A 21,347-nucleotide genomic window follows, 5' to 3' on the forward strand; every position below is an offset into this window, starting at 1 on the left:
TTTTTGCGTCATACCTGTGGTATATTGTCTGATATACACATGGCTGAAATTCTGTTTCAATCAATCAGCATCCAGGGCGTAACATCGTACAACCATGAGGCTATCCATAACCAAAACTCCTTGGTTTATAATTCCAAATATCCCCCACACTGTGGCAATTGGTGACCCTTAAGGTTTTCCCATTTGCTACAGATAGGTGGTGTCAGTGAGCTTCAGGGCAGCCATTTAGCAAAGAGCAGGATGTGGGGGTTTACTGAGACAAACACAGGTCTGTGTGCCACACTCACACAAACACACACAAACACACACACAGCAATGCAGTAAAATAAGCAGAGCTGAGCGGAGGCAGTCATGGAGTTGCGAGCTGAACTGCTAAAGTCCATCTGGTATGCTTTCACTTCTCTGGATGTGGAGAAGAGCGGGAAGGTGTCCAAGTCCCAGCTAAAGGTGAGAGGTCAGGGGTCAAGTAAGGGGTCAGCATAGGGGTCAAAGAGCTGGGAGGATTGCAAGGATTTGCTTCAGTGTGTCTCTCTGCCTTTCCAATGTGTTGGTTTGTGTGTTATTGATGTTTTTACCCTTAATTGTTTTTGTTTGTTATCTTTTCCCTGTTTGAGGAAAATTATGTTTTTTAAATCACTGTTATCAACACACAATTTTTTTGTTTATTTATTGATCTAGTTAGGTCAACCGAATTAGATGAGACACTATTTTCAAGGTCTAATCTCTTTCCTGTTAGCTAAATGCTTTCTTTCACTTCCCACTGAGAAAAAACTGGCTGAATCAACATTGTTTCCACTTCATTTCAACCAAAACATGAAATGTGATGATGTTGAGTCAACCTTTTTACGTCATTTTGTCTTTTTTTTTTTTTTCTTAAAAAAAATCTACATCCAATGACACGGTGGAACGTTTTGTTGAGTTCACATTGAATTCATGTTAGTTGACAACTCAACCAAATGTAAATCAAAACTAGATATTGAACTGACACTTGTGCCCAGTGGGTTGGTGTGTTTGTGTGTGGGTGTGATCTTTCCTGTAGCATGAGCTTCACACGCAATGTTATTGCTTGATCAAACCCCTTGTATTGACATTTGATCACCTTTTTTTAACCTTTGTCCTCCCTCCCCAAATCTAGAATAACAAACGCAGCAATAACACACCACCAGCCACCCAGATGCATGATGGTGCTCAGACAGGGTCTGCCTCTGAACATAGAGATAGGCCTATCACCATAGCAGATTACTGATTACTCCCTCTCCATTCCTGCCGTAGTCTGGCCCATACATAATCCCAGGAATTAGCCCAGTTAGAGTCAGTTAGAGACTCTTTCTGTATCCCCACTGGGCACAGACGTCAATCCAATGTCTATTCAACATTGGTTCAACATAATTTCACTAAAATTACGTGGAAACAATGTTGATTCAACCAGTGTGTGCTCAGTGGGTCTCCTTGTCTCTCCCTGTCTCTCCCCATCTCTCTCTCTTTCTCTTGCTCTCTCTTTCTCCCCCACTCCTCTCTCTCATAACTTGTACATACTGTTGATGAGTTGTACTGTACTTGTAGGTCCCCAGTAACGGTCAGAACGCAATTTGCTGGGGCGGGCGGGGGGGGTCCTAAATAGTTGAGGGTTGTCAAACGTTTTGCTTTGGGGAGGGTTGTGTGTTTTTTGGGGGGGGAACAGGGGAGGATAGTAAATGTTTTCCTTGGTTTAGATTAGCTTTTTTGCAGGTTTTACTATATCATTTCTTCCATCCTAGCCACATTTCCTCATCTTCTGGCATGCACTTCCCCTATATCATGATGTTTTGGTACTTCCCTTATGCACTACGCTTTTCCGTATGCTAACTTATACTATACCACAGGTCAGTATAGTCTACCAGTCTAACGGTCTATCCTGCCCACTGTGCACCATTCATAGTAATAGTTGTATGTGGATCGTTTGTCCAGATCTGCAATAGGCTAACTAGCAATCATACCGCACATAAACGCATTCAAATCTGTATACATTTTTTGATATGAATCGACAAGAACAAATTGCAAGTTGCATCTTTGCGCATGAAAGAGCAGCGAAGACATGAGACACACAACTCAAAAATCTCCCCTATTGATCTTGTTTGGGGACAATAAAATGATCCTACCTAGACTAGTTTACAACACCAAATGCAATGAATAATTGCATTACGGTTTTCAAGTGAGTACAACATCCCAGCCTGGTTTAGGCTGCAGTGAAAACGTCATTTAAATAACAGCTCAAAAGCCCTGTAATTTGAATGTTTCATTCCATTTGGATCAGTTGTGGGTCTACTCTCCACAGTTTAGAAGAAAGGCACAGTAGCTGGCGAGTCTGGCTGCATTTCTGATACTGATTGCAGATCATTCTCCCAAGACGTCCTATAATAATGTGGCCACATACTCTCCCGGCAGGCCCAGTTATTCAGGAAAGCCTAACACAAGCGCTGCCTCTTCTCCAATCTATACGGCTATTCCTCGCACACCTAGAACATAACGCTTCAATGTAGCAGAAATATTTACTGTTTCACTTTTTAAACGATTTGCCTTTTATATGCGGCAAAGTAGCCTACATGTTTGATACAAAGAAAAATCACCACATCATGGGAAAGCATGCAGTTTATACAGGGTGGTGAAAGTCCACAGTGATGAGCTTGATGCTCCTTTCAATAAATATCAAGGGTCTTATTCTGGTGGCATGATGATCAATGCGTGGCTGCCATTTGACAAATAAAAATAATCTGACACTTTTGTACATAATTATCTCATCATGTAGCAGGCTATACCTGCACTGTATCTGCAAGCTGTTGGCCAGAGCGCACCTGCCAATACAATACCAGAGGGCACCTGCCAATACAATACCAGAGGGCACCTGCCAATACAATACCAGAGCGCACCTGCCAGTACAATACCAGAGGGCACCTGCCAATACAATACCAGAGCGCACCTGCCAATACAATACCAGAGGGCACCTGCCAGTACAACACCAGAGGGCACCTGCCAATACAATACCAGAGGGCACCTGCCAGTACAATACCAGAGCGCACCTGCCAATACAATACCAGAGGGCACCTGCCAATACAATACCAGAGGGCACCTGCCAGTACAATACCAGAGCGCACCTGCCAATACAATACCAGAGGGCACCTGCCAATACAATACCAGAGGGCACCTGCCTATACAATACCAGAGCGCACCTGCCTATACAATACCAGAGGACACCTGCCAATACAATACCAAAGGGCACCTGCCAATACAATACCAGAGGGCACCTGCCTATACAATACCAGAGGGCACCTGCCAATACAATACCAGAGGACACCTGCCAATACAATACCAGAGGGCACCTGCCAATACAATACCAGAGCGCACCTGCCAATACAATACCAGAGGGCACCTGCCAATACAATACCAGAGCGCACCTGCCAATACAATACCAGAGGGCACCTGCCAATACAATACCAGAGGGCACCTGCTAATACAATACCAGAGGGCACCTGCCAGTACAACACCAGAGGGCACCTGCTAATACAATACCAGAGCGCACCTGCTAATACAATACCAGAGCGGGCACATTCACTATACCTACGCAACAATTTTTATGGCAAAACCATCAGTATGCAATGGACAACACAGCTCTGACAGGAAAATGCTCCAGGGTCTCCCTTAGCTGGTAATTGCCGGCATTTGGTGAATAGAAAAAATGAAAAGCCAATGAATAAAATTGTAGCAGTCCAAATTTTCCAGGAGAGGTTGTTTATCATAGCCTACACCCCGAATTTGCACTTCAGCGCCATTCTCTCACGCCTTGTGGGACAGTACAGTACATTTTAATTCAGTAGAGTACAGTACAGTACAGTACGGTACAGTGCAGTTTAATTCCCTAGAGTACAGTACAGTCGCGTTTAATCAGTAGAGTAGAGCAGAGCAGACTTCTATGTTTGGGTCTAATCAAGGCCGGTCCGGACCGAACCAAATCTGAACCAGTTAAAGACGTCTATGTTTAGGCCTAGTATAGAGAAGGGTGTAATTGCAGACCGCAATTAGTGCCGTTTTCTGATATTGGCATTTCTTGATTTCAAGTTACACCCATTGATGCTCTCCATTGTTCCATGGCCATTTCTTTCATGTCTGGGACAACAGTTGTTGACAGTTGTGTCATTGTAGCTAAACCTAACCCAACACCTTTTCCTAACCTTAACCTTTACATTCACCTATCCTGCTATGTTAATTATCCCATCCTGCCAACATTAGTTATCCTAACCTGCTATGTAAACAAATCATCTGTGTCGAGAAACCATCAGTCTCATACCACCGGAACTGACCAATGGCAGGTATCAATGGACTGACCAATGGCCGGTATCAATGGACTGACCAATGGCAGGCACCAATGGGCGGTTCCTGATATCAGCGAACACCCACATCAAGAAACACCCCGAATTGCAGTCTGCAATTACACCATATTGCTAATATGCCGTGGACGTTGAAATCCAGACCAGTCCAGACTGTACCAAATCTGAACCAAAGATAGACATCTGTGATTGGTTCAGATTTGGACCGATCCAGATCAAAAATCGAAGTTATTTGACGTTGAAATCAAGGCTGGTATGGAAGGCACCAAAAACAAATACCAAAAAAAGACATCAAAATAAGTAATCGTCAGTTGAGTTGTAGGTGTTGTCTCGTAACCAATACACTGTATTGATGAGTTGTAGGTGTTGTCGCGCGACCTATACACTGTGTTGATGAGTTGTAGGTGTTGTCTCCTAACCTATACACTGTGCTGATGAGTTGTAGGTGTTGTCTCATAACCTATACACTGTGTTGATGAGTTGTAGGTGTTGTCTCCTAACCTATACACTGTGTTGATGAGTTGTAGGTGTTGTCTCATAACCTATACACTGTGTTGATGAGTTGTAGGTGTTGTCTCATAACCTATACACTGCGCTGAACATCCCACATGACCCTGTGGCTCTAGAGGACCACTTCAGAGACGATGATGATGGGCCGGTGTCCAACCAGGGGTACATGCCCTACCTCAACAAATTCATACTGGACAAGGTACTGTATACACACACAAACACACACACACACAACACACACACACAAACACACTTGGCATCCTCTCTTTCTGACCCCAGGTGGTTGAGGGCACGTTTGTTAAGGAGAATGTAGATGAGTTCTGCTGGACCCTCAGTGCCAAAAAGAACTACCGGCCTAAAAATAGTGTGGACGTTCTGCCTGATAAAGATGCCTTCCATCTTTGGTGCCTCTTCAACTTCCTGTCGGAAGACGATTATCCACTGGTCCTGGTCCCAGAGGAGGTGAGTTCTTAGCCCTGGACGGTAATCCAAAATCATTTGCCTCTTTTCTTCCCTCTTTTCATGAAAATGTCTTGCAATAATGTCAACGGGAGATTTGGGTGAAAATTCTGTCTCAAGTTAGGATTTGTCCCATGATGTGCTCTATTCATTCCCTATGGTACCTCGCAGGTGGAATATCTCCTGAAGAAGATCTGCATAGCCATGAGTGTGGAGTTGAGCTGTGTGGACGTGGAAGACTTCATCTCCCAGGAGGCTGTGCAGCAGAGCGGCATCACAGTGTGGGCCTTCCTGGACTTTGTCAACACCGGGAGGCTGACCAGAGGGATGGAGAAGGACTCTGTTACGATGGCGATAGACGAGGTCTACCAGGAGATAGCGGGCAATATCATAAAACAGGTGCTTTTAAACATAAAGAGAATTTATAGACATGTTTGTGTTAGTATGCATATAATATAAATGTAATCAACGTGTAATATTTTATTTATATAATTAGGCATGTGTAACTTTGTGTGGCCGTATGTGTCTGTCCTTAGGGGTATTTGTGGAAGAAGGGCCACTTGCGGAGGAACTGGAACGAGCGCTGGTTCTCTCTCCAGCCCAGCACTCTGCATTACTACGTCAGTGAGGACCGCAAGGAGTGTAAAGGCTGCATCGAGCTGGGCCACAACTGCTGTGTGGAGGTACACAACACTGGGTTAGGGGTTATGTAGAATGGATGAAGGTACTACGGGGGGGAGGCCTACACTAAATCCTCCGGCATAGGGTGCCAATGTGGGCAGAGCTGGGAGGAGGGATTTGTTCAGAGAAGACGTCGATAGGGTAACATACTTGAATGAATAGGAACCACCCCATTCTTTTTATCAATACAAAATGTCGTGTGTGGATGATGCTGTTTGTTATGGTGGTTATGTTCTCACCACTGTGGTTGCATTGACAGGTGCTGCCAGAGAAGGAGGGGAAGAGGTGTATGTTCTGTGTGAAGACGCTCACTAAGACCTACGAGATGAGCGCCCCCGACACCAAGCAGAGACAGGAGTGGACCACAGGTCAGAGGTCATACAGTACAGTACACACTGGGCTTTTAAAGCCTGGAGAAAATAGCCATTTCACACCCGATGAAGGCGAAAGCCACAATGCGTCAGTGTTTTAAATGCTCAATACGCTCAATATCTAAAGGCTTTTAAAGAGTGCCCGGACCTGTATTTTTCTGTTGCCCTTCATCTGGCTTGGTTTATGATGATGCTTCAGGCATACTGTATGATGTATAGGCTACTGTATGATGTCACTGCAGCGATCCAGACAGCCATCCGTTTGTGTGTGGAGGGGAAGAAGTCCCTGCATAAGGACCTGAAGCTGCGACGCAGGGAGCAAAGGGAGGAGAGGGAGAGGAGACGCACCGCCAAGGAGGAGGAGCTCCAAAGTCTGCGCCTCCTCCAGGGGGAGAGGGAGAGCAAGTTGGCTGAGCTGGAGCTACTACAGGTGTGTGTGGCTGAGAGAGAGAGAGAGAGAGAGAGAGAGAGAGAGAGAGAGAGAGAGAGAGAAAGAGAGAAAGAGAGAGAGAGAGAGAGAACTGAACTTTGAATAGCGATGTGATAATAGCCGCACAATAACTGATGTTATATTTGTATAATCTGTGTGCAGGATGCGCAAAAGCAGGCCCAGACAGCTCTGCTGCAAGAGGAGCAGAAGAGGAGACAGCAACATGTGGAGCTGCAGAGAACCCTGCAGGAGCAGCTACAGCAGGCTGAGGAGGTGAGGGATAGAGAGGAAAAGGTTAGCGGGGAGTTGAGGAGGAGGTGAGCTGATCAGGGTAAGGAAAGAAGGTGGATGTAAGAGGAAGGAGAATTTGAATTTTTACTAGGATCCCCATTAGATGATACTATAATGTCAGCTAATCTTCCTGGGGTCCAACACAGAAAGACAATTCCACGGTAACAGAGTGATGCTGAGACTGATTTTTCACTTTAAAATGTATGCCAAATCAAAAACAATGATTGCTAAGTTAAACGAACCATAAAACGCTATGCACAAGGACTATATTTATCAATGTCCACAGAAAATGTTACAAAAATACATGTACTTGAAGAACAGCAGATGCATAGTTTCGTAAAAGAATGACAGTTTGTGCTGTTGGTGCCGTCATTCTGTCACCAAACTTAGTTATTTTCTTGTTTTCTTGAAGGTGGATTTAGTTTTTACCTGAGAAATGTGATTTGGTAAAGAATTCCATTTAGTGATGGCTCCATCTAGTATTAATGTAGATTTGAGGATATTTATCCCTGGTCTGGGGGTTATCAGTTGTCCTGAACTAGCCTGTCTGGTTTGGTGGTTATGTTTGCTCCTAGTATACACTAATTGGTCAGAAAAAACGTTGGTTTTGTAACGTCTGTCTTCGGGTAGAGAGGACCAAGGCGCAGCGGGTTGCATGCTCATCTTAATATTTATTTTAAATAAAGACTGTGGACACAGAAAAACAATAAACAAAGACAGGAAACAGTTTAGCAGGCTATACACATAACAGCAGTGCTAAAACAACTACCCACAATAAACAAACAAAACACATCCTTATATATAGGACTCTCAATCAAAGGCAACTACAAACACCTGCCTTCAATTGAGAGTCCAACACCCAATTATCTAACATAGAAAATACTAAACTAGAAAGAACATAGAAATACAAAAACATAGAACATAACCCAAAACTTGGAAATAATAAATCAAACACGCTTCTAAACAAGCCACCACCCCGAACCACATAAAACGAATACCCTCTGCCATGTCCTGACCAAACTACAATCACAAATAACCCCTATACTGGTCAGGACGTGACAGGTTTGTTTAAAAATATCACGTTCCTAAAGAAAATCAAAAGACTGGATAATAATTTGTGTTCAACGGGAAGCCATGAGAGATGATGGCGCAATCGGTTGACATTCATACAGGTAGGTCAATGAAGAGCTAATCTTGCAGTCTTTTTTTGAGCGAGTTGGAGCTTTTTAAGATATTTTTGCTGCAGATGACAATATGACTGGACAGTACTATAGGTCTGATAGAACCTCAGAACATTTATTGCTATAGCAATGCCTTTATTCATTTTAATTACAATCTTTACCTATATGTTCAGACCAGGATAGAGCTGCGTCCAATGTGACACTTTTTAACTTGTTCCACAGACAACCCATCCATTGACAAGTTCAATTGAGGGTCACCAGCAAGCATATATCTTATACCAAATACAATAAATGTTGTTTTAGAAATATTCAACACCAATTTGTGAATGTTAACCCCCTAAGACACCGTTCATAGTTCTTTGCTCAATACATCTGTTAGTTCATTATATGCTGATGCAGTTCTATACATTGTAGAGTCATCATCATACATAACCACTCTTGCTTTATTCATTACTGATGGTAAATCATTAGTCAAGATAGAGTAGAGTAGTGGGCCTAGGCAACTGCCTTGAGGAACACCACAGTGTAAATCTTTACAGTCCAAAAAGCTACCATTAAAGAAAACGTTTTGCCTTCCCCTGGAAAGGTAGCTTTCCATCCAGGATAAAGCTTCAGAAATAAAACCATAACATAACTTTACCTAGCAACAGTTTATGATCAATTACATCAAAAGCAGCACTAAAGTCAAACAGCACTGCACCCACTAGAGGAGAGGAGGCGGGGAGAAGGATAGCAAGAAGGAACTCAAGGAAGGTTGAGGAGGAGGAAGGTATGAGGGGTGAGACAATGAGGAGAAGGACCCAACTCTATAGATCTTTACGGGTCTAATTGTGGCTTTGTCCTGGTGTGTTTGTTGTGGGCCAGGCGCGGGCCAGCATTCAGGCAGAAATGGCCCTCAAGGAGGTAGAGACGGAGCGTCAGAGGAGGAGAATAAGGGAGCTGGAGGTGATGCAGCTCCGCCTGGAGGAGGCCCTGCATCAGGAGATGAGAGCTAGACAAGACGAGGAGGTTTACTGCCTCGCACAGGCCAGGTAACACACACACACACACACACACACACATACAGATATATACAGCACACACACACACACACGCACACACACTGGTCAGATAACACACACATGTATATACAGTGCCTTCCGAAAGTATTCACACCCATTTACTTTTTCTATATTTTGTTGTGCTACATGCTGAATTTAAAATGGATTCAATTTAGATTTTCTGTCACTGGCTTATACAAAATACCCCATAATGTCAAAGTGGAATTATGTTTTTATAAACTTCTACAAATTAATTAAAAATGAAAAGCTGAAATGTCTTGATTGAAAAAGTAGTCAAGCTCTTTGTTATTGCAAGCCTAAATAAGTTCAGGAGTAAGAAGTCACATAACAAGTTGCAAGGGACAGACTGAGAAAATCTCAATACTGATTAAAGAAATTATTGAAGTTGATATGCAGCCATCGTCAATGGTAGAGGATGTCGACTTCAATGGGCCCCTAAACGTAAGGCACGTCTAGAAACAAGATGCCATGTCGAAAAACCTTGACTGCCTGGAGGGAGAAATTGTACACTGCAAGCACAAAGCTCGAGCTCTCAAACAACAGTATGTGTGGTAAGAACATATTATTGGAGGTCTATGAATACGCTGTCATACATCACTGCAATGAGCCATCACATTAATGAGAAGTGAGAACACGGAGGAGAGGCACACAGCAGATAATCGTTGCTGAGTGGGGTGGGGGCGATAGCTGTAAAGTGAGCGCCGTCTGGTGGGGTTTTGACTAGATAGCACAGCTACAAAGTCAAAATTGGCCTTATCGTAAAAATTAATTCATATTTTTTTTATTTTGATCTTAATTTAAGATTTAGGTTAGGCATAAGTTTAGCAATGTGGTTAAGGTTAGGTTTAACATTCAGTTTTAAGAAAATAAATCGGAGAAATAGGAGGGTTTTATGACTTTGTGGCTTTGGTAACTAGTAAGACCGTCTCGGTAAGTAGTCAGGACTGCGGTAGACTAGACTGCATTGCCCCTTAGCGGTCATATCTGAGTTGTGAATTCACGTAATTGTATGATTTTTTGTTATCATTTAAATGCTAAATGTCAGTTTTAAACGTAAATACTTTTATTTCATTTGTCACATCCCTGCAATTATCCAAATCTCATTGATTCGTTCATCATATCAAACGAATAATACCGAATCATTCAAACTAAAACGTACAATCTAGATACAGTGCCTTCAAAGTATTCACACCCCATGACTTTTTCCACGTTTTATTGTTTTACAGCCTGCATTTAAAAAGGAAATAAACTGAGCTTTTTTGTCACTGGCCGACACACAATATCACATAACGTCTGGAATTATATATTTCGACATTTTGGGAAATTAATAAAACTATTTCACCATGCCTTGCAATAAGGACTAAAGTAAAACTGAAAAAAATGTATGTCTTGAATACAAAATGTGAACAGTCAACCCTGTGCAGACTCTGTCACAAGGAAACAGAATCAATAGAGCATATTTTCTGGTACTGTCCTTCAGTGGCTGGCTTTTGGAGTCAGGTTTAGGAATGGTTGTCATGTCATAAATTCAGGGTTCAGCTGGACCTGCAAATTGTATTATTAGGAGATCTGAAAAACCACAAACAGTCAATGGGAAATATCATTATACTCTTGGGTAAAGTATTTATTTTTAGGGCAATATAGGTATAAATGTTTCAAATAGGGAGGTTCAAGAATCTCAAGATGTCAAAGTAAAATGGAGGGATGTTTTGCAAAAGGAAAAAGCAAAAAGGCCTTATACTGGCAAACCTCTTACATCTAGGGGGCAGTAATTTCACGGCTGGATAAAAAACGTACCCGATTTAATCTGATTATTAGTCCTGCCCAGAAACTGGAATATGCATATAATTATTAGCTTTGGAGAGAAAACACTCCAAAGTTTCTGAAACTGTTTGAATGGTGTCTGTGAGTATAACAGAACTCCTATGGCAGGCAAAAACCTGAGATGCTTCTGTTCAGGAAGTACCCTGTCTGAACATTTCTTGCCCTTCTTGATTCTCTCTATCGTTTACAAAGGATCTCTGCTCTTACGTGACACTTCTCACGTCAACAATGGAGTCTCACAGCCCGGGAAAAACAGGAATGATGTCATTCAAAGCCCTGGCTGAAGCACACGAGAGCAAAAGCTGAGTGGTCAGTCAATGGACTAAGCCTTAGGCGCGTGACACGCCCCGCCCCCGGCTTTTGGTTTTTTCCTCAGTTTACAGACAGGCAGATTCCCGGTCGGAATATTATCGCTTCTCTACGAGATAAATTGCATAAATATTGGTTTTAAACAGCGGTTGACATGCTTCGAAGTACGGTAATGGAATATTTCGAAATTTTTTGTCATATTTTGCGTCATGCTCGTGGCCGAGATTTAGCGTTGGGATAGTGTCTAGAACGCACGAACAAAACGTCGCTGTTTGGATATAACGATGGATTATTTGGGACCAAACCTACATTTGTTATTGAAGTAGAAGTCCTGGCAGTGTATTCTGATGAAGAACAAGCAAGGTAAGAACATTTTTCTTATAGGAAATGTGATTTTGGTGAAGGCTACACTGGGTGGGTGTCTAAATAGCTAGCCCTGTAACGCCGGGCTATGTACTTACATTATTGCAAAATGTGCTTCATCCGAAAAGCTATTTTAAAATCGGACATATCGAGTGCATAGAGGAGTTCTGTATCTATAATTCTTAAAATAATTGTTATGCTTTTTGTGAACGTTTATCGTGAGTAATTTAGTAAAATCACCGGAAGTGTTCGGTGGGAATGCTAGTTCTGAACGTCACATGCTAATGTAAAAAGCTGGTTTTTGATATAAATATGAACTTGATTGAACAGACATGCATGTATTGTATAACACAATGTCCTAGGTGTGTCATCTGATGAAGATCATCAAAGGTTAGTGCTGCATTTAGATATGGTTTGGGTTTATGTGACATGATATGCTAGCTTGAAAAATGGCTGTGTGATTATTCCTGGCTGGGTACTCTGCTGACATAATCTAATGTTTTGCTTTCGCTGTAAAGCCTTTTTGAAATTGGACATTTTGGTTAGATAAAGGAGAGTCTTGTCTTTAAATAGCTGTAACATAGTCATATGTTTGAAAAGTGTAAGTTTTCGGATTTAGAGGAGTTTGAATTTCGCGCCCCGCCCATCATTGGATATTGGAGCAGACGTTCCGCTAGCGGAACGTGTAGATGTAAGAAGTTAAAGGTACATGACTGTCACGTCCTGACCAGTAAAAGGGGTCATTTGTAATTGTAGTTGGTCAGGGCGTGGCAGGGGGTGTTTGTTTTGTGTGTTTTGGGGTTTTTTGGTTCTAGGGGATTTTGGTTCTAGTTTTCTATTTCTATGTTTCTTTTCTATGTGTGGCCGGGTATGGCTTCCAATCAGAGGCAGGTGTCTTTCGTTGTCTCTGATTGGAAGCCATACTTAGGCAGCCTGTTTTTCTTGTGTTTTTGTGGGTGGTTATTTTCTGTATAGCCTGTGTGCCTTATGGAGCTGTTTCATCATCTGTTTATTTTGTTTTGAGTGTTCTTTCAAATAAAGAAGAAAGATGAGCACTATACCCGCTGCATTTTGGTCACCATTCATCGACGCTTATGACAATGACAGCCGCATGGAGTTTGCCAAATGGCACCTTAAGACTCTCAGACCATGAGAAATGATTCTCTGGTCTGATGAAACCAAGATTGAACTCATTGGCCTGAATGCCAAGCGTCACGTCTGGAGGAAACCTGGCACCATCCCTAAGGTGAAGCATGGTGGTGGCAGCATCATGCTGTGGGGATGTTTTTCAGCGGCAGGGACTGGAAGACTAGTCAGGATCGAGGGAAAGATGAACGGAACAAAGTACAGAGAGATCCTTGATGAAATCCTGCTCCATAGCACTCAAGCCCTCAGACTGTGGAAGGTTCACCTAAGCACACAGCCAAGACAACGCAGGAGTGGTTTTGGAACAAGTCTCTGAATGTTCTTGAGTGTCCCAGCAAGAGCCTGAACCTGAACTCGATCAAACATCTCTGGAGAGACCTGAAAATAGCTGTGCAGCAACCCTCCCCATCCAACCTGACAGAGCTTGAGAAGATCTGCAGAGAAGAATGGGAGAAACTCCCCAAATACAGGTGTGCCAAGCTTGTAGTGTCATACCCAAGAAGATTCGATGCTGTAATCGCTGCCAAAGGTGCTTCAACAAAGTACTGAGTAAAGGGTTTGAATACTTATGTAAATATGATATTTACCTTATTATAAAACCTGTTTTTGCTTTGTCATTATGGCGTATTTGTGTGTAGATTTATGAGGGGGAAAAAACTATTTAATCAACTTTAGAATAAGACTGTAAGGTAACAAAATGTGGGAAAAGTCAAGTGGTCTGAATGCTTTCCGAAGGCAGTGTATCTACAATACAAAATGTATAATACCATCATACAACAATATGACAATGTACTTGTGTGTAGAGTGCTTGTGCTAGCGCTTGTGAGCATATGCGTGTGTCTCTTCACAGTCCCCGTTGTTCCATAAGGTGTATTTTTACCAGTTTTTTAAAAATCTGATTCTACTGCTTGCATCAATAACCTGATGTGGAATAGAGTTCCATGTAGTCATGGTTCTATATAGTACTGTGCGCCTCCCATAGTCTGTTCTTCACTTGGAGATTGTGAAGAGACCTCTGGTGACATGTCTTGTGGGGTATGCATGGGTGTCCGAGCTGTGTGCTAGTAGTTTAAACAAACAGCTTGGTACATTCAGCTTGTCAACATTTTTTACAAAAACAAGTTGTGATGAAGTCAATCTCTCCTCCACTTTGAGCCATGAGAGATTAACATGCATATCATTCATATTAGCTCCTCCCTGTACTTTTAAGGGCCAGCCATGCTGCCCTGTTCTGAGCCTTTTGTCATTTTCCTAAGTCCTTCTTTGCGGCACCTGACCATACTACTAAACAGTAGTCCAGGTGTGATAAAACTAGGGCCTGTAGGACCTGCCTTTATTATGGAGAGACTTCTCCCCATCTTAGCTACTGTTGTATCAATATGTTTTGACCATGACAGTTTACAATCCAGAGTTACTGCAAGCAGTTTAATCACCTCAACTTGCTCAATTTCCACATGATTCATTCCAAGATTTAGTTGAGGTTTAGTGAATGATTTGTCCCAAATACAATGCTTTTAGTTTTTTTATATTTAGGGCTAACTTATTCCTTGCCACCCATTCTGAAACTTACTGTGCTCTTTGTTAAGCGTTGCAGTTATTTCAGTCTCTGTAGTAGCTGACGTGTAAAGTGTTGAGTCATCCGCAAACATAGACACACTGGCATATCATTACTAAAGATTTAAAAAAGGGCCTAAACAGCTGCCCTGGGGAATACCAATACAAATAAAATAAATAAATAATGGGGAGTAGAATTGATGCAAACAATTAATTTTATAGAACCCAAAACCTATCTGCAATATTAAAGCTTATATTAACCTGAAGTGATTTGGCTGTACTTCTGTTTAGCTGAAATGCATGGCACACACAGTCAAGCGAGTGTACACACACACACACACACACACACACACACACACCGTTTTTTGTTAGTAGACATGTTTACACTCAGAGAGACGGCAACGATTTCCTGTCATCTCTGTGCGGTACTTGTGGTTTGTCTACTTACTCAGGAACTGAACATCTTAGGGCGTAATGTCTTTTCATGTTTACTTTTTCCATAACCCTGCTCTCTGATTGGTCTTTCCATTATGACATTGTCATAACTGTGCTCTTTGATTTGTCCCTTCATTATGACATTGTCACAACTGTCACAAAAAGAAGCTTTAGAATATACAATAAGTTTGGGCATTCCTATTCTGTAACTGTAACATTATTACCATAGGTCCAGCCCATTATTTTTATAGCTCCAACAAGGGTCAGTATGCTATTGTGACTAGAACCCTGCATGGTGGTGGCTCTCCTTCTCTCTCTTCATCCCAAGGCTGCTGGTAGAGGAGGAGGAGAAGATGAAGGCCCTGCTGGCCCTCCAGGAGGAACAGGAGCAGTACATCCTGAAGACCCAGAGAGAGAAGCAGGAGCTCAGGCAGGAGATGGTAACCAAGTCCCAGGCTTTGGAGGAGGCCCAACACCAGCTGGAGAAGGTTCGGGCCAGCCGGCACAGAATGGACCAGGACATTGCAGTGAGTGCAACAAAATCAGTATCAAACCCAGATCTTCTGCTAAGTGTATAGTATATCAGGGAACCACTGTCCAGACAACTACAGCTACTCCACAGCTACTCATCAAGCAGTCATAGTCCGCTTAACCACCTTTGCTGCACACACGTATCTGTGTGAACGGGCATGCATGTGAACGTGCATATGTGTGGGTGTTGAATGTACTGAAACAAGCCACAGGACGGAAAGCTAAGGTTCAGGGTCTTAGAGGTCAGTGTAGATAGTTATGCTGTACTTTCCCCCACTCAGGTCCCATGATGTCTATTTAGTAATTGCTGTATGTGTGTCAGTGTGCGCCCTGTGTTTTATATTATGCTCCTTCTTATCTGATCGTAATAAGCATCTCAAAATGAAGCACAGTGGCCTCTGAATCCGGTATAAACTACAAAAATGTATTCTCTAACTGCCCTCTCATTCTCTTCTCCTTCACTCCCTCTCTCATTCTCTTCTCCTTCACTCCCTCTCTCATTCTCTTCCCCTGCATCTCTCACCCCGTCCCTCTCCATGGTCTCACTCAGGCTGCTCAAAGGAAGCTGCGACATGCCAGCACCAGCGTCAAACACTGGAACATCCAGGTGAACAGACTGACACATCCTAATGGACCGGTAGGTGAGATAAGTGGTGAGGGAAGTGTTCTAGTGCGTAAAGCTACGTTTGAACAGGTGCCTGTGTCAACCTCCTTGTCCTTGTCCTCCCTGCATTTTGTTTCTCTTTCTTTCTCTTTCTCTACTCTCTCACTCTCTCAAATTCTTTCCTCCCCTCACTCTCTCTCTCTCTCTCCCAGAGAGAAGACCCTCTCTTGGAAGCTCAGGGGTCCCAGTTGTGTCTGTGCCCTCCCTAAGAGACCCGGGCCTACGCCTGTACCATCAGAGGAATGAAAGAGAGAAGGAGTAGTGAGGAGAGAGTGAACATCAGTGGAAGAGAGGAGAGGCGTCTGTCTCAAGCCTCCAATGAGGACATGGACTGTGCCTGAGGCCCAAGATCCCCAATCTAAGAATGTTAATGTAAATACATACCACTGGGGTTGTACTAGGGAGGCAGGTAGCCTAGCAGTTAAAAGTGTTGGGCCAGAAACCGAAAGGTCGCTGGTTCAAATCCCCAGACTGACTTGGTGAGAAATCTGTTGATGTGCCCTTGAGCAAGACACTCTGTATACGAGTGTCAGCTATATGATTCAAATCGAAATGTACAATCAGATCACTTTCTGTTTACTTAAAGGACGTGCTTCTGCGTGAAGGATATCTTTATGTTCTGTGAGTGTGACCTTTCTTTTCTCTCTTTCCCTGACCTTAGTGAATTATTATGATGGTAGGAATATGATCAAAATATTGCTAATAATGCTTGGCGCCTTCATCGGAGGAAAGTTTTCAAATTTAAAACATCAATATGTTTATTCTGTTTTAATTGTAATTATAAACAAAAACTCTGTAACTGACCACAACATAGAAGTTGTCAATCAATTGCTAAGTTTTATGTTTATAATTAACAAACTGAGTCTAAATAAATCCATAGGACCACTTGGATGATGACGCTTTTTTATATTTTCTCCTGAACTGGCAGAAGAGTTTGAAATGGAAATAAACGCTTTATGATTGTTACATACTGTATCCTGTGGTTGCGACTTCCTTCGACTTCTCTTGAAGCAGTCTGCTTTTATACACATCCAACCCCAAACTATACTGCTGACATGTAAAACTCTGCCAAATCTGTCCTCAACCTCTGCAGAAAACATGGTTAAGATAGACACCTAGTGGCAATATGGTTGACAATACTGGCAATAAAGCCAAATGGAAAGGTGGTAAATGGAATACCAGTATAATAGAATACTTGAATATCTCATAGGGAAATGTGCCTTTCAACAAGCTACAGGCATACATATAGCATACAGACATACAGACAGACAAACAGCCATCACATCAGATAACAAATATTAGGTGATGAATAAATAAATCACCAGTTAAATCATGATGAATCTCATTTAAGATGTGGAATAGGGAGAGAAGAACACCCTATGGGTTGCTGACTGTCATAGAAACGTAGAAGATCTCCAACATTTGATTTGGGTGAATTTAAACCTTTTTACGTTTTTTTTTCTCAAGACAGTTAAGACTGAATTTCAATATATGGATGTGCTAACTTAAAGAACTGTGCACATTCATTCCTAAAGTCTAAGTAAATGTTTTGTACGCTAAACGTGAACTTTGCTCGTGCTGTTATTTGCTTCTTTATTTTGAAAAGCAAAGGACCCTAAAATCAATACAGTGAAAGCACTGACACACATGCGTTGGTGACACACTACGCTACGTGGTACGTGCTCATCGGATGGTGTGATGTCAAACCATGACAGATGTATGACAGAGGGTTGTCGCTAGTTACCACAAGCACAAAGTCAACATTGGCTGTTATCGCTGGACATCATGAAAACTAAAATGTGCTTTTGGTCTTAATTTAAAGTTAGGTTTAGGCATCAGGTTAGCGGTGTGGTTAAGGTTAGGTTTAACATCAGATTTTAAGAAGAGAAATTGTAGAAATAGGCGGGGTTTAGCAATAATTATGACCTTGTGGCTGTGGTAACTAGTGACGACCGTATGAGTTTGACAGATCGTGGAGCGGAGCTGACTGAGGTGAAAACCCAAAAAACTTTGGGAATAACAAGCCCTTCTCCATTCGACCAACATACACAAGTAACCTTCAGGATATGCAACTAATGAACAAAAAGGCGACAAAAGCTAGTAACATTTTAATTTGACAAAGTTTGTCAAGTAGAAGAAACAATATTCCCGTGTTTTCGACGTTAATGAACGTGGAATAGAGCAGGCAAGGAACACCTCATCAGGCGAAAGTCGGACTGTCCAGGATCCAACTAGCTCAGCTACCTAGCTACTGCTTGGATCAATTGTTTGCATGCAACAAAGGTAAAATGATATAAACTTGACTTTAACCAACGTTAGCATATCGGAAAGCTTACCAGAACTGTGCTGAGCCTCAAGCATAGCTAGCCAGCTAACATTAGCATTAGCTCGTTAGCTAGCTATCCCAAATCAGAGCCCATTCAAGCAGACATAGGAATTGGTTTGGCTAGCCATTTTAGATAGCTAGCTTGCTCCAACCAGCTCACAATACATATTTGTTTGCTAGCTAGCTAATTAACTTTAGAGTTAGATAGACAAACAGTTTGGCTAGCTTGCTAATGTCTCTGCATGGGACAAATAATTTGTTGTTGTGTTATGGATAGATTAAGTATCACGTGAGGGATTAGAACCAGATGACAAGCTATTTTAGCTAGCCAGTTAGCTAACTGCTAGCTATCAAACTCCAATCCGTTGAGTTTGCTGACAAACTACATTGGGTCACCGACTTAGACAACTTTGTGAGTGTTGAAATAGTTAACGTTAAATAACTATGTGAGGCTAGTACAGCACCAGGCGATTACAATGATTAGTTTTGGATTTTACAAGATGACTAACGTTACCTACCAAGATACTAAGAATGCTAGCCAGCTCCACCACACTAGTTTAGTTTTCATACGGCCCGTGCTATCTGGTACTGTTGGGACGTCCATACCCAGTGGTGGAAAAAGTACCCAATTGTCATTCTTGAGTAAAAGTAAAGATGGCTTAATAGAAAATGACTCAAGTGAAAGTCACACAGTAAAATACTACTTGAGTAAAAGTTGAAAAGTATTTGGTTTTCAATATAACGTTACTTTTGATACTAAAGTGTAATCAATCGCTAAAATGTACATAAGTATGAAAAGTAAAAGTATACATTTCAGATTCCTCATATTAAGCAAACCAAACGGCACAATATTCTTGTTTAAAAAATGTATGGATATCCAGGGGCACACTCCAACATTTTAGACATAATTTACAAACGAAGCATGTGTTTTTAATGAGCCTGCTAGAACAGAGGCAGTAGGGATGGCCAGGGATGTTCTGTTGATAAGTGCGTGAATTGGACCATTTTAGTGTATTGCTAAGCATTCAAAATGTAACGAGTACTTTTGGGTGTCAGGGAAAATGTATGGAGTAAAATGTACAATATTTTCTTTAGGACTGTAGTAAATTAAAAGTAGTCAAATATAAATAGTAAAGTACAGATACACCAAAAAACTACTTAAATAGTACTTTAAAGTATTTTTACGTAAGTACTTTACACCGCTGTCCATACCCCTGTAGGAACGTCTAAAGGATCCTTGATAGCAGTGACCGTTTTCAGACTAACTAACTGAAGTTCCCATTTCATCGCAATGTCATTGCTTTGGTGACAGAATATTTATGACCTGAGGAAGAGATGATATGATAACCTCAAGTGTAAACAGTAGAAAGCTATTTTTATGACAGTGTTATTATACCATCTGCGTCCCTTTTCAATAATCACAATTCTTTATTATTGTAATAAAATGTGCTAAAGTTATTGTTAAATATGACAAGCAGTAGCTAGCTATATGTACTGTATATGCTATAGTTATGCAAAAACAGATGTAGACCACAATATATATTTTTTTTTAATTCTCCCTAGAATCTTATCTAATTTCACTATTTATCAGCGCTAACTGTTTGTTCAGTGTCTTATCTAATTCAGTTGGGATAGAGATTCCACCAGTGAGTGAGTCAAACAGTCAGTCAGTCAGTTAGTCATTCATTCAGTCTGCTTGCTGACTAGGGTTCCGGCTCATCATATCAGTGGAATATACCACTTGGAGAGGGACACGTCTCTCAAATTGACACTTGCTCCCACCATGTCTCAACTTCACACAGAAAATGAAACGGTCCAACTAAAGGTTGAACTTTAAGTGAACCCTCGTCGTTTTAGCTGTTGATGAGGTTTTGAGTTGGTCTAGTTGTGGTTTGTTTGTCTATCGAGTAGTGTTAGTGGAAACGGTTGCATAACGGCTGTGGTAGTGTTTGTTTCTCCTAAACTCTTGTTCCACAAGCAGATACCAGAGAGAAGCAGCCCACATTGGGCCGAAAGGCACTCGGAATAACGAGCAGACATGATGCTGTTATGCTCTCATCAGCTATCTAGCCTCTGTGTGTCATATTTTAGTCCTCTTTTTGAGATCTCACTTTTTCTCATACACTCCCTCAGTCTTTCTTTCATTGCTATTTCATCTCCTTTTTAATACCTCTTCAACTCCCACAAATGCTCCAACTCTTATTCATTAAATCTCTATTTCTCTCTCTTTCTCGGTCTTCCTCTCCCCCGTTCTCTCCCTTTTCCTCTTTTACCCCTTCTTCCCCCTTTGGTTTTGTTATGGCAGGGGGTAACACTGTCTGTCTGGTGGAGAATTGAGTTTCCTTTCTTCCTTGTACTCAGTGCCCTCGGGCTTGCGCTGTCTCCCTCTCAGCTCTCCTGGGGGTGTGCTGTTACTTACACACACACTTTATACACTTACTCACACATCTGGCTGTGGGGGTCATCTTATACTAGCTGGGAGGCAGGCCTAGATTTTGCCACTCAGCACATTAACGGTTGCAAAGGCCACAATGCATGGTGCTGTGTTATAATTAAGCAATAAGGCACGGGGGGGTGTGGTATATGACCAACATACCACGGCTAAGGGCTGTTCTTATGCGCGACGCACCGCGGATTACCTGGACACAGCCCTTAGCCGTGGTATATTGGCCTTTTACCACAACCCCCCGAGGTGCCTTATTACTATTATAAGCTGCAACCAGTCAGTGTTTAGTCCCAGGGTCCTTAGCTTAGTGATGAGCTTTGAGTGCACTTTGGTGTTGACCGCTGAGCTGTAATCAATGAATAGCAGGCCTATACTACAGCCCATAGCTGTGGTATATTGGCCAT

The 21,347-nt window shown here is 42.0% G+C and overlaps 2 protein-coding genes across 4 annotated transcripts in view; both read left to right on the forward strand.

The window, feature by feature from the left end:
- The first annotated feature begins 304 nt into the window (after nt 1-304).
- Nucleotides 305-17,146, forward strand: LOC115208151 (differentially expressed in FDCP 6 homolog). Of its 2 annotated transcripts, none has more exons than XM_029775998.1 (12): nt 305-447; nt 4,930-5,070; nt 5,151-5,333; nt 5,502-5,729; nt 5,867-6,013; nt 6,271-6,379; nt 6,625-6,812; nt 6,975-7,085; nt 9,149-9,315; nt 15,305-15,503; nt 16,058-16,148; nt 16,324-17,146. In XM_029775998.1, the coding sequence occupies exons 1-12, from the start codon at nt 352-354 to the stop codon at nt 16,431-16,433; spliced, it is 1,770 nt and encodes a 589-aa protein (XP_029631858.1). In that variant the 5' UTR covers nt 305-351; the 3' UTR covers nt 16,434-17,146. The 2 variants fall into 2 exon arrangements, with proteins under 2 accessions (XP_029631858.1, XP_029631859.1); XM_029775999.1 differs by having other exon boundaries at nt 16,058-16,144.
- A 686-nt stretch (nt 17,147-17,832) lies between these two features.
- pparda (peroxisome proliferator-activated receptor delta a) overlaps nt 17,833-21,347 on the forward strand; it is a 33,508-nt gene continuing 29,993 nt past the window's right edge. Inside the window, exon 1 of one of the 2 annotated variants that reach the window (XM_029776001.1) lies at nt 17,833-18,454. The gene's annotated coding sequence lies outside the window, so the exon portion shown is untranslated. The remainder of the gene's footprint in view (nt 18,455-21,347) is intronic. The other variant, XM_029776000.1, reaches the window with a different exon arrangement.

Source organism: Salmo trutta, chromosome 14 (genome assembly GCF_901001165.1).
Source record: "Salmo trutta chromosome 14, fSalTru1.1, whole genome shotgun sequence".
Classification (NCBI taxonomy): domain Eukaryota; kingdom Metazoa; phylum Chordata; class Actinopteri; order Salmoniformes; family Salmonidae; genus Salmo; species Salmo trutta.

Bases quoted from the DNA above. Each gene is read 5' to 3' on its own strand.
- LOC115208151 (XM_029775998.1), top strand. From the start codon at position 352: ATGGAGTTGCGAGCTGAACTGCTAAAGTCCATCTGGTATGCTTTCACT. The intron at 448-4,929 runs GTGAGAGGTCAG...GATGAGTTGTAG, and splicing joins TGTCCAAGTCCCAGCTAAAG to GTGTTGTCTCATAACCTATA. The intron at 15,504-16,057 runs GTGAGTGCAACA...GGTCTCACTCAG, and splicing joins GAATGGACCAGGACATTGCA to GCTGCTCAAAGGAAGCTGCG.